We start from the raw sequence: 13,917 nt of genomic DNA, 5'->3' as shown, positions 1-13,917 counted from the left end.
CGTTGGTTGTGGAGTTCGGCGGAGCGGTCGCTGTGTTCCGTTGGTGTGTTCCTGTTAGCACTGTCCATGTCCCCTGAGCTGGAGTTGGCGAGGGAGGAGCGGAGAAGGAGCTTCGGGTCCTCAAGGGTAATGCGAGGTCTTTGGCTGTGGTTGTGGGATGGATGGACTGTGTGCGCTTGATGGGACCCACATTGAGTGTGAGCTTTGGATACCTGGGTTATGCGACCACAGTATGACTGTGCTCGGCTTCTGATTCTACGGGCGGACACCCTCTGGCGTCTACATCCTTCTCTCAGCGGACAACGAGGAAACCCCATTGACAACATGGAGAAACACCATGCGATGACACGATTTCTGCCGTTGTTGCTATGCAACTGACCAAACAACCATATTGGACACTGTTTTGCCAACTATTTTTGTATATTTTTTTATAATGATTTTGTAATTTTTTTTTATTTTATTTTTATTTTACTTTAATCTCATTTTATCTTTCTTGTGTTTACTTTTATATGCAACAAAGGTATTGTTATATGGTGACAATGTTATTTCCCTCGTGGATCATTAAAGTCTGTCTAAGTCTAAGTTTCACAGTCCTGATAAAGCCAAGTTTGGCCATCTCAACCATGATTCGCTGGAAAACCTTATGGTTCTGAGAGGTCCCGTCCAACTCCTGCTGTATACTATCTTCTCCCAACAAGGACAGAAAAGCCCTCACCTCTGGGATGGTCCAGAATGACATTGCTTTTCCAGTCATTATTAACAAAAATGTACTTGTAGTACCGACACGAGAGCAGAAAGTTAAAAGTGAGCAGCTTACTACTAGTCAAAAACATCCAGCTCTCTAGTCAAAACATCCTGCTTTGTACCTGACACAGCATCTTGATGATTTCTTTCTTTTGCCCAATCAGTAAAAAGCAGTGTTCCAGGTCACACTTTTGGATCCAATTCACTTACTTCGGACCAAATATAGAACAAGTACTAAAAGTACCCTGAAAAGTATCCCTTTGGCCTTGTTCAGCCCATCTTCTAACAATGGAAATAGAATTTTAAAGTGGGCGGTACGGAGTGGTTTAGAGGTAGGCTGTGTATTGAAATCCAGCCAAAGGAGATCAAGGTAGCAAAGAGGAACTACACTGAAAAGCTGTCGAACCGCTTTTCTGCTAATGACTCTACGACAGTTTCCTGCAGACCATCACCGACTGCAGGAGACCATCCTCCCAACCGTGTAGTGAGCCCCTGCCTGGCAGAGGATCTCAATGTCTTTTATTCCAGGTTTGAAAGTACTTTCACACCTTCCATTTCCCTCTCCATCTCCATCACAAAAGGAATACCTGCACCCCAACCCTCCCTCCTATCTCACCCCCTGCCTGCACTGAGGATCTACGAACAAGACGTGCATCAGCTCTTTCATAGACAGAGGGTCAGGAAGCCTCCAGGACCTGATGGAGTGTCTCCGTCCTGCCTGAAAGTCTGCGCTGACCAGCTGGCTCCTGTCTTTACTCAGATGTTTAACAGCTCCCTAGAGCTGTGTGAGGTCCCCTCCTGCCTCAAATGCTCCACCATCATCCCGGTCCCCAAGAAATCCCCTATCACAGGATTAAATAACTACAGACCAGTCGTCCTGACGTCTGTGGTTATGAAATTGTTTGAACGACTGGTGTTGGCCCACCTGAAGGACATCACTGACCCCTTGCTAGACCCTCTGCAGTTTGCGTATAGATCAGTGGATAATGCAGTCAACATGGCTCTGCACTACATCCTGCACCACCTGGACTCTGCAGGGACCTACGCACGGGTATTGTTTGTGGACTTCAGCTCTGCGTTTGACACCATCGTCCCTGAGCTTCTCCACCACAAACTGTTCCAGCTCAATACGCACTCTCCACCTGTCAGTGGATCAACAGCTTCCTGACTAACAGGAGGCAGCAGGTGAGACTGGGAAGTTTCACATCCAGCACCAGACTCTCAGCACTGGCGTCCCCAGGCGTGTGTTCTCTGACCCCTCTGTGAAACTCAGCTGGTCCTCTGGTCCTCTCAGAGCCCCCTAGAGCTAAACCCTCTTAAGATTGTGGAGATGACTGTGGACTTTAGGAAGACACCCCCACCTACCTCTCCTCTTACAACAACCAAATTTGCTGTTTATGGTCTTTTTAATTAATTTGTTTTTGTATAAATAGTTCTCCTCATTAATTGATAGAAATGTGTAAAGGAGCACATGTGCTTAAAAAACACAACAGATGCTGCATTTACATAATAGATAAGATGACATAGTACATCAATCAAACCACTGTCAGGAGAAGCAAATAACATTGACCATCTTGTGAGAATTATGTTTTGCTGGGAAACATTTGGACCTGCCATTAATGTGGAATGATACTTGGACATGTACCACCCACCTAGAGCAGACCAGGCACCTCCACACAGTCCTTGATGGCAGCAGCCATCCCTAGCAGCACACACACTAAATCAGTTTAAGAACTACTCAGAAAACATGAAGAACAGCACAATGTGTTGACCTGGACTCCAAATTCACTACTTCTCAAACTGATCAATCTGTGGAATGACCCAAAGTGGCCCCTCTCCTCAACCCATTAGGACCCAAAGACCCCCCCCCCTCCCCACCACAGGACAACTTCAGAAGGCCCATGTCCAAGGTGGTCATAATGTCATGCCTGATACTGAAATAGAGAGAACTGAACTGAACTGAAATATTGATTTGCTATTGTAACAAACTGTACAAAGGTAATACAGATAGTTATTTTGTATTATTTACCGAGGAAATTCACCTATGTCATCTTTGTTTACATCCCTCCCTCAGCGGTCAAGGCAGTAGCATGGGATGCGATCCACGCCACTGTTGCTAGGCAACAGTCCAAACACCCAGAGGCTCTTGTTATCATTTTCGGGGAAACTATTTTGCCAACTTTTCATTTCATTGTATGACCCTGGAAAATCTCTAGATCTACTGTATACTAATTCAAAAGATGCATATAGTTCCACTGCCCTGCCCCCGTTAGGACGATCTGATCACAACCTGGTCCTGTTATCACCTGAGTATGTTCTTGCAGTTAAGAGGCGGCCTGTCTCCAAAAGGTAAGTTAGGAGGTGGAATCAGGAGGCTAGTGATGTTCTGCAGGACTGCTTCGAGACCACCAACTGACATGCTCTGCCAGCCCCATGGGAATGGCATAGATAGCTTGACAGATTGTATCACTGAATATATCAACTTCTCTGAAGACACAGTAGTCCCTACTAGGATTGTCCACTGTTACCCTAATGAGCCCTGGATCACCAGCCAGCCGAAGGATCTGCTAAACAAGAAGAAGCAGGCCTTCAGATCTGGAGACAGGAATGAGTTAAAGAATATACGGTGGCAACTCAAAGTCAAACTGAGGGTGTGTGTAAGGACACCTACAGGAAGCTGGAGGCCAAGCTCCAGCAGAACAACACCAGGGATGTGTGGAGATGAATGAAGCTGATCACTGGCTGTAATACCAAAGCCAAGCAGTAGGAAAGTGGCAAAGACAGAGCTAATAAACTGAATGTCTTTTTTAATAGATTCAGTGCTGGACCCTCTGCTGGCTCTTCATGCCCCATCAATTCAGTCCTTACACCTCCCCAGATGGTCAATTCACAACTCACAATCGATCACTTCTACTCCACCCCCAACTCCCAGCCACACTGAGGAAACCATCCCTATGACTGTGACGGCTGGCCAGGTGAGAGCACTGCTGGAGAAAGTCAAGCAAGGCAAATCAGTAGACCCTGACAGTGTAAATCCCTGGGTCCTGAAGACCTGCGCTTCCCAGCTGTCTGGCATCCTGCACTTCTTGTTTAACCTGAGTCTGAAATTGGAAAGGATACTGGTGGTATGGAAAATATCCTGCATAGTACTGGTGCCGAAGAAGCCCATCCCATCTGGCCTCAACGACTTCAGACCGTTTGCACTGATGTCACATGTCATGAAGGTCCTGGAGAGACTTGTCCTGACACAGCTGACACCCCTGGTGGCCCCTGTCTTGGACCCTCTTCAGTTCGCGTATCAGTCTCATGTTTGTGTGGATGATGCTGTTATCTACCTGCTGCAGTGGACTCACTCTCACCTGGATGGTGGGAAGGGCACTGTGAGGATCATGTTCTTTGATTTCACCAGTGCTTTTAATACCATTCAGCCCTTACTGATGAGTGAGAAGTTGCTCAGGATGGGTGTCAACTCCTCTACTGTCTCCTGGATTGCTGATTATTTGTCTGTCAGGCCTCTGTTTGTGCAGCCGGGGGGCTCCCTGTCAGATACCTTTGTCAGTAATGTGGGGGCACCACAAGGAACTGTTTTATCTCCTTTCCTGTTCAGTCTTTACATGTCTGATTTCCGATACAGCTCTGGGTCCTACCACCTGCTGAAGTTCTCTGATTACTCTGCAGTGGTAGGGTGTATTAGAGATGGACAGGAGATGGAGTATAGGACACTGATTGCGGATTTTGAGGAGCTAACCACCTACTCCTGAATGTGCACAAGACCAAGGAGCTGGTCATTGACTTGAGGAGGGACAACAGTGATGCTGTGTATAACAAGGGCCTGAGTAGACTCTACTTTCTCAGGAAGCTCAGGTCTTTCAATGTGTACAATGAATTACTAGAGTCTTTCTAATAGTCTACGGTTGCGAGTCCCCTGTTCTTTGCTGTGGTTTGTTGGGGAAGCAGTACCAGCAAAAAAAGACTTCAGTAGGATCAACAAATTGATCAGAAAGGCTGGACATGTGATCGGTAGGAAGTTGGAGTCATTTGTCTCAGTGAGGGACGGGAGGACATTGGATAAACTGCTCTTCATTATGGATAATCCATCCCATCCATCTCCAGCAGAATGATTCAGCTCCGCTGCCATAGTAAACGCTACAGAACTTCTTTTACTCCATATTCTATCCAGCTGTGTAACAGCTCATCTTTTGTGACAATTAAGCTACTATCATCAATTAATTTCCCCTGTGGATCATTAAAATTTGTCCAAGTATGTTTTATTATGACAACGCATAAAACTAGGCAAGGGATAGTCAAGCACTGTAGAATGAAAACAAATTTGCTTGGCCCGGGTTATTTTTCACCAGTAGCTATTATCTCTGAATCCAACAGAGGTCACAGTTTGGAGTGGTCAAGGTAGCCTAGTTTTAAATATTTTGAATAAAATGTAAATTAATAAATAATATTAAATTCAAGGTAATTTTGAAATAGTGGTAGGTTAGGGTTTGAAACATTACTTTATATTTGTGTTTTCCTTTCTTATTTCTCTACCCATTCCCAAATGTTTATGTCATTAATAATGAACTAAGGAAGTACATTTAGTTTATGCAGTTCAAATAAACGGCGTTCTGCCATTTTAGATCAATACAATCACACAGCAGTAAAACCAACAGCATGTATATCTGCAGGGGGTGATCAGCCTGGGATTGGAGTGTATTGATCGCCTTCACGTCTACAATAGTGCAGCTCACTTTGCTGAGACAGTAGGAAGGGAAGCTGCAGAGGCCTGGAGCTCCATCCTCAACTCCCTCTACCAGCTGCTGGGTAAATATGCACACACAAAATCGCACGCATATAAAATTTGCAATAATACACATTTTTATTTTGATATTAACATTATTTTAATCAGTCATCAAAACAATAACAGTAACATAAATCCAGACAATAATAAAAATTACATTTGGGAATAGTAAGGACATATTTTTCTGGATTACCATGTATGAAAAGTAATCACTTAGTTTTTGTCCACTTTTTTTTGATCCTCCTCCCAGCTGCCCTCATCAGAGGAAACAGGAAGAACTGTGCTCAGTTTTCTGGTTCATTGGACTGGCTGATTAGCAGACTGGAGCAACTGGAGGCCTCTTCTGGTAGGCCAGCTTAACTTGGGCAACTATACAATTTAATATAAATAAAAGTCTAGAACCACATTAATAGCCTGTCCCATTTCCAAATAAATATGGAACAAAAACAAAGTTGGAAGATGAAGATTTAATACATTGCTCTCATTTTGATCCAGAACATGCCCGGGGAAAGGTCTTCTCTATATTCAGAAGAGAAATGCTCAGAGATAAATTCAGAAGACATACCTTGTGCCATAAAGTCCAATATTACATCTGAATATTGCTCCAAAGTCATGTCCATGGTCTGTTTTGACCAACAGAAACGTTTTACATGGAGAGCTACAAAATCATCAGCTGCTTCTTCTTCACGTACAAAAGCTTTCAGTTTAATATGAATCAAACAACAGCAGTTTAATTTTCAGTTAATTATCTTCTGATTATTCATTTTACATAATTAATTAATTATCTTCTTATTATTCTTTTTACATAAGGCCAATTTTTGAGCATTGTTTTTGCTATTTAAGTTGAAAATCAAATGAACTGTTATTTATTTTTATTTCAGAGTCTAAAATTAATCAACCAATCTAATGTATATCAAAAAGTGCGTGGCCCTAAACACGTCTTATGTCTGAAGGTTTGTGGGCAGATTTTTATTTATTTATTTTTTTAATTGCTTTTGCAGAGCCATTCAGCTGTGAAGCTTATAAGCCTACAATGGATTTACTTTAATGTTGTACATAATACAGTTGCACAGTGCACATGTGATCATATACGAGAATACACGTAAGGAGAAAGGTAGATCAATGCAAATATATTAACCATTTAATAACATTATCCCTGTGTCGGAGAATTTAGGGAGAGTGGGAGGGAGTTCAGCTGTGAATAAGCTGATAGACCCTGAATCTCAAGGCAATGGTACATGTGACCCTTAATTCTGCATTTATCATTCATTTGTCTTTGGCTGTGAAAGAGAGAATCTCATTGAAGTGTGTTAAGTATGTTTTTTTTTTTTTTTTTTGCAAAAATGTTTTACATGTCAGGTATAATAGCTCTTTAGTCATAGTAGTCTAATAATAACATATTGTATACAAGGTAATGATTAATTAATATATAAAACAATGTGAATTCAATAAAGGTTACCCTGAATTGCTAAAACAATACATTATTTCCAAACTGATGGTTGTGGGGAGAAAAGAGACAAAAATGTAAAATTGTATTCTTTATTCCTGTATATTCCAAACATTATAGAAAAGCTATCAAGAAAGTGTAGCGAAAAGAAAGACTGGGACTCAACACCCTTGGAGATGGAGAGAGCAGTTGCTGAGGTTAAAGAAGAAAATCCATATGAGCAGTGGCAAAAGAGAGAAAGATCAATAGGTTAACAGTAGGGTATACAGTGGAACAGCACATGCAAAGAGAGTCTTCACAGAGGAGATGGAGGAAGAAATGCAGACCATATAAAAAAATCTGTCTGACCAGTTCCTTGGCCTTACTCCAAAAAAAAAAAAAAAAAAAAAAAAAAAATGCTGTGAACTGGTCATGCGGCTTTATGCCAGATTGTGGATTTGAGATCATTTTTAGTATTCACATTTTCATTTCTAGGTATATTGGAGGTTCTTCACTGTGTCCTGGTGGAGAGTCCAGAGGCGCTAAATATTATAAAAGAGGGACACATCAAATCCATTATATCCCTTTTGGACAAGCACGGACGCAACCATAAGGTATGTGCATATTCTTTGTTCTCCTATTCTGTTCTCCTATTCAAAATACTAAAGGGAAGATGCTTTAAAAGTAAAACAATGCACAAAATGTTCAGGATTTCACTCTTCGAAAAACAAAAACCCTGTATTCCTACTAAGCTGTTTACGTGGCTAATGAAAGTGAAAACTCTTCCCGTTTACATACAGTAGGATTTTTCCACCAGACATGGTGGAAAAAGCAGACAGCAGACATGTTTGATTGCAAGAAGGCTACCTCCCTTTTTAAAACCACATATGGCAAAGTCCTTAATAATGATGTGTGTGTGTAATTTTTTTCAATAAAAGCATTTTATTATATGTTTTATATTTCATAATGAAATTCAAGGTGACCTTTGTGTATGCTGGATTATGTGTGGGTGTACTGGTACTGCAAGTACTGATGAATATGAAAACTATGTATGAAAAGTTTTGACCTTGTTTGGACAAATAAGTAAAAATCAAATCTGTGCTTGAAAAATAAAAACACTGCCACATCTAAACCAGACCTTGAGTCAATTGAGACTATACTTCAGGAAAACTTGGAAATCCCAGGGCCTCCTCAACCTGTCTTGTTTTACATAGCACGTGTAGACTAACTTGTACTCAATTTATGCAGGGTTTTTGATTATTTGTGATGACCAATAATCGAAGGATTTTTTTCTCAATACAAAGGAAACCCCTTGTGACATGAGATGTAGCCTGTCTAGTAAAACCCAACCTATAAGGAAACAATTTTGTCCGTGCTACACTTAATGTTAATATATATGTGTTCATACAGTGATAACAATAACATCTTCTTTTTCTTTGCTGTTTAGGTTCTAGACGTGTTGTGTTCATTATGTGTATGTCACGGTGTAGCGGTACGTGCCAACCAGCACTTGATCTGTGACAACCTGCTACCAGGTAGAGATCTGCTATTGCAGACTCGCCTGATAAACCACACAACCAGGTATACACACACACGCACGTGCACACATACACGTTGTGGGTCCCAGCAAAAAAAGGCCCCACAGTGACACACACACTTCCCTGTTTTGTCTTTGTGAGGACACTCTATCTATACACTCTATACATACATGGTGCATTCATCATCCCCACTAACCTTAACTATCACAACCTATTGCTTAGTCATAACTCTAATTTAATACGGTAAATTTATGGGTTAAACACATATACAGTAATCGCAAAATAAACACAATATGTAGAGGGTGAATGAGAATGATACATGTACTGTATACATTATATATAGTCATCATCGGCTTCATCTAAACCGTCTAAAGCAGCAGCTGTTCATCTAAATGTAGACAAAATGAATAGGTTAGTATAAATCATCATTGTTGTTTTATCATTTTATGTCAGTTATGACTAAATGTACCTATATTACATGCATAGCTTTAATAAAAGGTGTGGTGTTTGTATAAGTAACATCCACACATATGCCAGGTCTAAACATTTCCCAACTGAACATTGCACTGTCACAAAATGGTCAGTGTTATTTACTTCTCCTACCAGTGGTTTTAATGTTGTAGCTGTATCATTGTATTTACACATGCACATGTGTGTCTAGATGTCTGAGCTGTACTATCATGGACATATAAGTGCACATAAGTGTAGATTATTATACTTATGTGCACGCATGCATATGTACATACATCCGATTATCTGTGATCCTTTTCACAAATCTTACACAACTCACATATTAACTTGTGATGGCCATAGTGACTGTAGCTATGTAGCTAGAGTGTGCTGGTGTAGTTTCTGATATAGATAAACTTTATGTTTTCATAGTCAGGTGCAGTATACCATCTGCTTCACTCTTCCCAACAGCATTCATCCCAACATCTTTCTGGGTGTCAGTGATGGCTCTGCCCAGTACAGGAAATGGTACTACGAGCTGATTGTGGATCAGGCATTGCCATTTGTCACAGCAGAAGCCACTCACCTTAGGGTAGGCTGGGCCAACACCAATGGCTATGCGCCCTACCCTAGTGGGGGAGAGGGCTGGGGAGGCAATGGTGTAGGGGATGACCTCTACTCATATGGCTTTGATGGACTCCATCTTTGGTCAGGTGAGCTGTCAGTGTCTACATGTGAATCAGGTGTGAGAAAATGATGATGGTATACTAACTGCATAGATGTGGTTGGTTTTTATGCAGGTTCCTAAAAATATGTACTCTTTGGAATATACGGTATACTGTGCTGCTCTAATGTATTTGCAACCATCACATGTCCTACAATTCTGCATAAAAATTACTTGAATATTTTTCATTTACTCAACAGGTATTGAGTCAGGTTGTTATGTAAAACAAATTAACAAGTCATATGTTACCATCCTCCAGACTAAAACTAAACTAAACTTGTTTTGCAGGATGTGTTGCACGGACTGTTAGTTCACCCAATCATCACCTTTTGGGATCAGAGGATGTGGTAAGCTGCTGCTTGGATCTCAGCGTACCCAGTATCTCCTTCAGGATCAACGGCCAACCAGTTCAGGGCATGTTTGAGAACTTCAACTCTGATGGCCTCTTCTTCCCTGTGGCCAGCTTTTCTGCTGGTGTCAGGTCAGTGCTTTATTACAAATTATTTACCCAGCTTAATCAATTATCCTGTACTGGAATCAGAAGCATTATATTTTTTGTGACCATAATACAGATTATTATTATTAAGAATTACTTAACCACAATTGTAACTGCCAGCAATGATAATGGCACCTAAGCACCACACATGATTTGAACTATGGTCTGTAATGTTAGAATGCATTTGATTTGCCTTTATTGAATAGTGTACCAAATCTTTTCCAAATAATGCATTTCACTTGTCTTTGTTGCATCCAAATTCTTATTTCTGGTATCAACATTATCATTATTTGTCATGACCATCACTGTTCTATAGAATGGAATCTACATACACTATGTAAAATCCAAATCACTAGTGGGTACAATTTTCTTTTTTGCAATGTCTAGTAAATGTGCTTGTTTTTCCCACCAAAGGGCTCAGATTGCATAATATTTGACACCATTATTGAAATGATACTAGCACTTTTGTTAAGGATTATAATTCCAAAATCTGCCAGACCGTCTGTGGGCTCTTCACCTTCTATCTTTATGGCAAGTATCTCCAGGTCCGTCTGGTCCATTGCCTCCTGGTCATCTTCAAGATCCTCAAAAACAGAACAACTAAACCTTCAGTTTAAAATAAAATAAAATAAAATAAAATAATAATCTCTATTTATTATTTATCCAACAACCAATTTATGATCTTTCCAAGGCTAAAATATGGCGCTGCTTTTCAACCTATTAACAAAACTTTTTGTCCCCAATGCGTAAAGCACAGTTATCAACACAAGTTTTAAGACTCTGTTGCCTTGCTACTCACATCAAGCATGGTCACAAATAAAACTAAACCAAAATAATGTTGCATTTGGTCACTAAACTACATTCCCAGACTAGGTTAAATTGCTGTTTTAATGTACAGTATGTTTCTTACCAGGCATTTTGTTAACTGGCTCCCTCATTAGCTAACTAACATGAGCTATATAAAGGCTATCTTACATTTTCGCAAGACAAATACAGATACATACTGTATCAAAAATATATACTTACTTAGGCAGATAGATGGATGTTTTTTGATGAAAGCATACGGTAAGACTTTGACCTCGAGTACATTCACCGCCAATTTGTCCATAGGTGACAGTAGCAAATTCGGTCATACCCCATTTGGGTGAAAACAAAACACAGGGGTAAATCGCGATAAATACAAATATACAAATCCCCCCGTGGTCAGTCAGTGTTTTTTTTGTGTTGCTTGCATTTGTCGGCCTGAAGGCAGGTGAATGGCTAACGTTAGTCAGGCAGACAGAGTAGTTGCTGAACGACACATGGTGATGTCGAAAGATAGGGGCCGTATGTCCACCTAGCCTATGGCGAAATGGGTGAAGTCCACTCAGGGGCTTCTCCACCACCAACTGTCCCAGCTCACTGTGCCCCCCTCCACCTGTCAGTGGATCACTAGCTTCACATCCAGCACCCGGACTCTCAGCACTGGCGACCCCCAGTGGTGTGTTCTCTCCCCACTGCTCTTCTCCCTCTGCTTCACCTCTGGGGACCCTTCTGTGAAACCACCACTGTCACTGGACTCATCCAGGACGGGGACGAGCCTGCATACAGAGGGGGAGTGGATCAGCTGGTTCTCTGGTGCAGTCAGAACCACCTGGAGCTAAACCTGCTCAAGACTGTGGAGAGGACTGTGAACTTTAGGAAGAAACCCCCATCCACCCCTCCCCTTAACATCCTAAACAGGACTGTCTCCACCGTGGACTCATTCAGGTTCCTAGGGTTCACAATCTCACGGGACCTGAAGTGGACCTCCCACATTGGCATTGTTAGGAAGAAGGCCCAGCAGAGGTTGTACTTCTTGCGTCAGCTCAGGAAGTTCAGCCTGCCCCAGGAGCTGCTGATCATCTTCTACTCTGCAATAATCCAGTCTGTCTTGACTGCATCCATCATGGTCTGGTTTAGATCAGCCACCAGACAGGACAGGGACAGACTGCAGAGGACAATTAGGTCTGCAGAGAGGATTATTGGCGCTGACCTTCCCTCCATCCAGGACCTGTACCGGTCCAGGGTCAGGGAGCGGGCCGGTAAAATCTCCACCGACCCCTCAACCCTGGACACAATCTATTCAGACTCCTCCCCTCAGGGTGGCGTTACAGAGCACTGTACGCCAAAACCACCATGCACAAAAACAGTCTCTTTCCCCAGGCTGTCGCTCTGATGAACTCTGAGCAGTCACAGAGCACGTGACTCATAATAACCCCCATTACATTTTGTACATAGTACTGTTCATATTCATGTTCCTAATCACTGTATATACTATATACAGATGACATAGATGTATATTCTATTTTTTAATTCTGAAAGTCTATTTTGTACAGTTTTTCTATTCTTCCTTCATACGTTCTATTTTTTATGCTTATAGTGTTGTTTTTTATTTTTGTTGTACCATTGAGCAGAATGACTGGAGTCAAATTCCTTGTATGTGTTCACATACCTGGCCAATAAAGCTGATTCTGATTCTGATTATCTGCACCAGAAGTAGCGTGAACGTTACATATGAGATTAAAAATGTACTATTGTCCCTGTGGTTGTTGTTTGACATGCTGGTCTGCCGCATGAACGACTCCTGTTTATTATATGATGTAATAGGTCAACCGGAAAGCCGTATTAAAGTGGTATTAACCAGCTGAAAAGACACATATCGCCAACTAGTGTGGAGGAGGAGAATATGTTCCCATCAGTTATTTCATTTTCTTCCGCTGCATGTAAACTGGGACAAGGACTGTAGTCAGAAAGTCAAATTTTGAGCATAGCTCGATTAACCTCTGCATGTAAATGAGTGTTATGTTGTGTTTACTTAGATGGCTTATTTTACTTCAACAAGTTTTCATTTGCATGTCGCTCTTAATTAAGTGGACCACTTTTTAAAACCAAACACATAAATGTTAAATTTAGTGTAGGTGCATTTTTTTGATTCAGCAACTCACAGAGTTCACTTTTTTTAGTGTACCCAGTACCCATATATGTATAGATATCCAGCACGATTTGGTTTTCCCATTAACATCTGTTGGGTTTTTAAACCATCTTCATCCAGTTTCCTGCGTACAATCCTATAATTTTAATTCTTGCCTTCTGACCCACTGTCAACTCAAAACTCTTTTCCTTAATGTTTTATCTTTGCGACATGAATTAACCTCTTCTCATTCTTTTTTTCACTCATACTCTCCTCACTCCCTGCCATCTGTAAATTATTCATAGACCTCCTCAGGTTTAACTTTGCTTCTTTAGATTAAATCTGTATGTTGATTTTTGAAGATAATTCACTGAACTCAAGAGAAAACTTCTTTAAATTATCATAACTACATTTAGTGTTTCATGTCCTCTTTAAAGCTCTGATGTCTAAAACTTGTGCAACTTAAGTACAATAAATTTGATTCAAATGATTTTTGACAGGGGAAAAAATCTAAAGAAAATGCATGCAAACTATCTCTCGCTCATTGACAGCTGGAATAGGCTCCTGCCCTCATGCCCCTAGTGAGGATAAGTCATTACAGAAAATGAGATGAGAAGATAATATTATGATCTCATTGTTGCCATAACTGCTGGCTAAAGAAACAAAGTTCAAACTATCAAAAATTAGCTCCGATTAACAACTGCCACTGGAAATTTATTTTCAGTTAGGCCAACATGTTAAAATAAGTTATCAACTCATTATAATGTATACACATAACAAATTATTATTAGAATTTATTATTTATCATAATTATT

The 13,917-nt window shown here is 40.9% G+C and overlaps 1 protein-coding gene across 8 annotated transcripts in view; it reads left to right on the top strand.

The window, feature by feature from the left end:
• ryr2a (ryanodine receptor 2a (cardiac)) overlaps nucleotides 1–13,917 on the top strand; it is a 235,045-nt gene that overhangs the window by 72,332 nt on the left and 148,796 nt on the right. For all 8 annotated transcript variants that reach the window (XM_047609639.1, XM_047609637.1, XM_047609638.1 and 5 more), the window contains exons 14-19: nucleotides 5,424–5,559; nucleotides 5,787–5,882; nucleotides 7,458–7,576; nucleotides 8,410–8,543; nucleotides 9,422–9,663; nucleotides 9,963–10,155. In XM_047609639.1, the coding sequence (XP_047465595.1) occupies nucleotides 5,424–5,559; nucleotides 5,787–5,882; nucleotides 7,458–7,576; nucleotides 8,410–8,543; nucleotides 9,422–9,663; nucleotides 9,963–10,155 (920 nt within the window). The remainder of the gene's footprint in view (nucleotides 1–5,423; nucleotides 5,560–5,786; nucleotides 5,883–7,457; nucleotides 7,577–8,409; nucleotides 8,544–9,421; nucleotides 9,664–9,962; nucleotides 10,156–13,917) is intronic.

The sequence above is a fragment of the Mugil cephalus genome, chromosome 16 (assembly GCF_022458985.1).
Source record: "Mugil cephalus isolate CIBA_MC_2020 chromosome 16, CIBA_Mcephalus_1.1, whole genome shotgun sequence".
NCBI lineage: Eukaryota > Metazoa > Chordata > Actinopteri > Mugiliformes > Mugilidae > Mugil > Mugil cephalus.
This window is presented reverse-complemented; position numbering and strand designations above follow the sequence as displayed.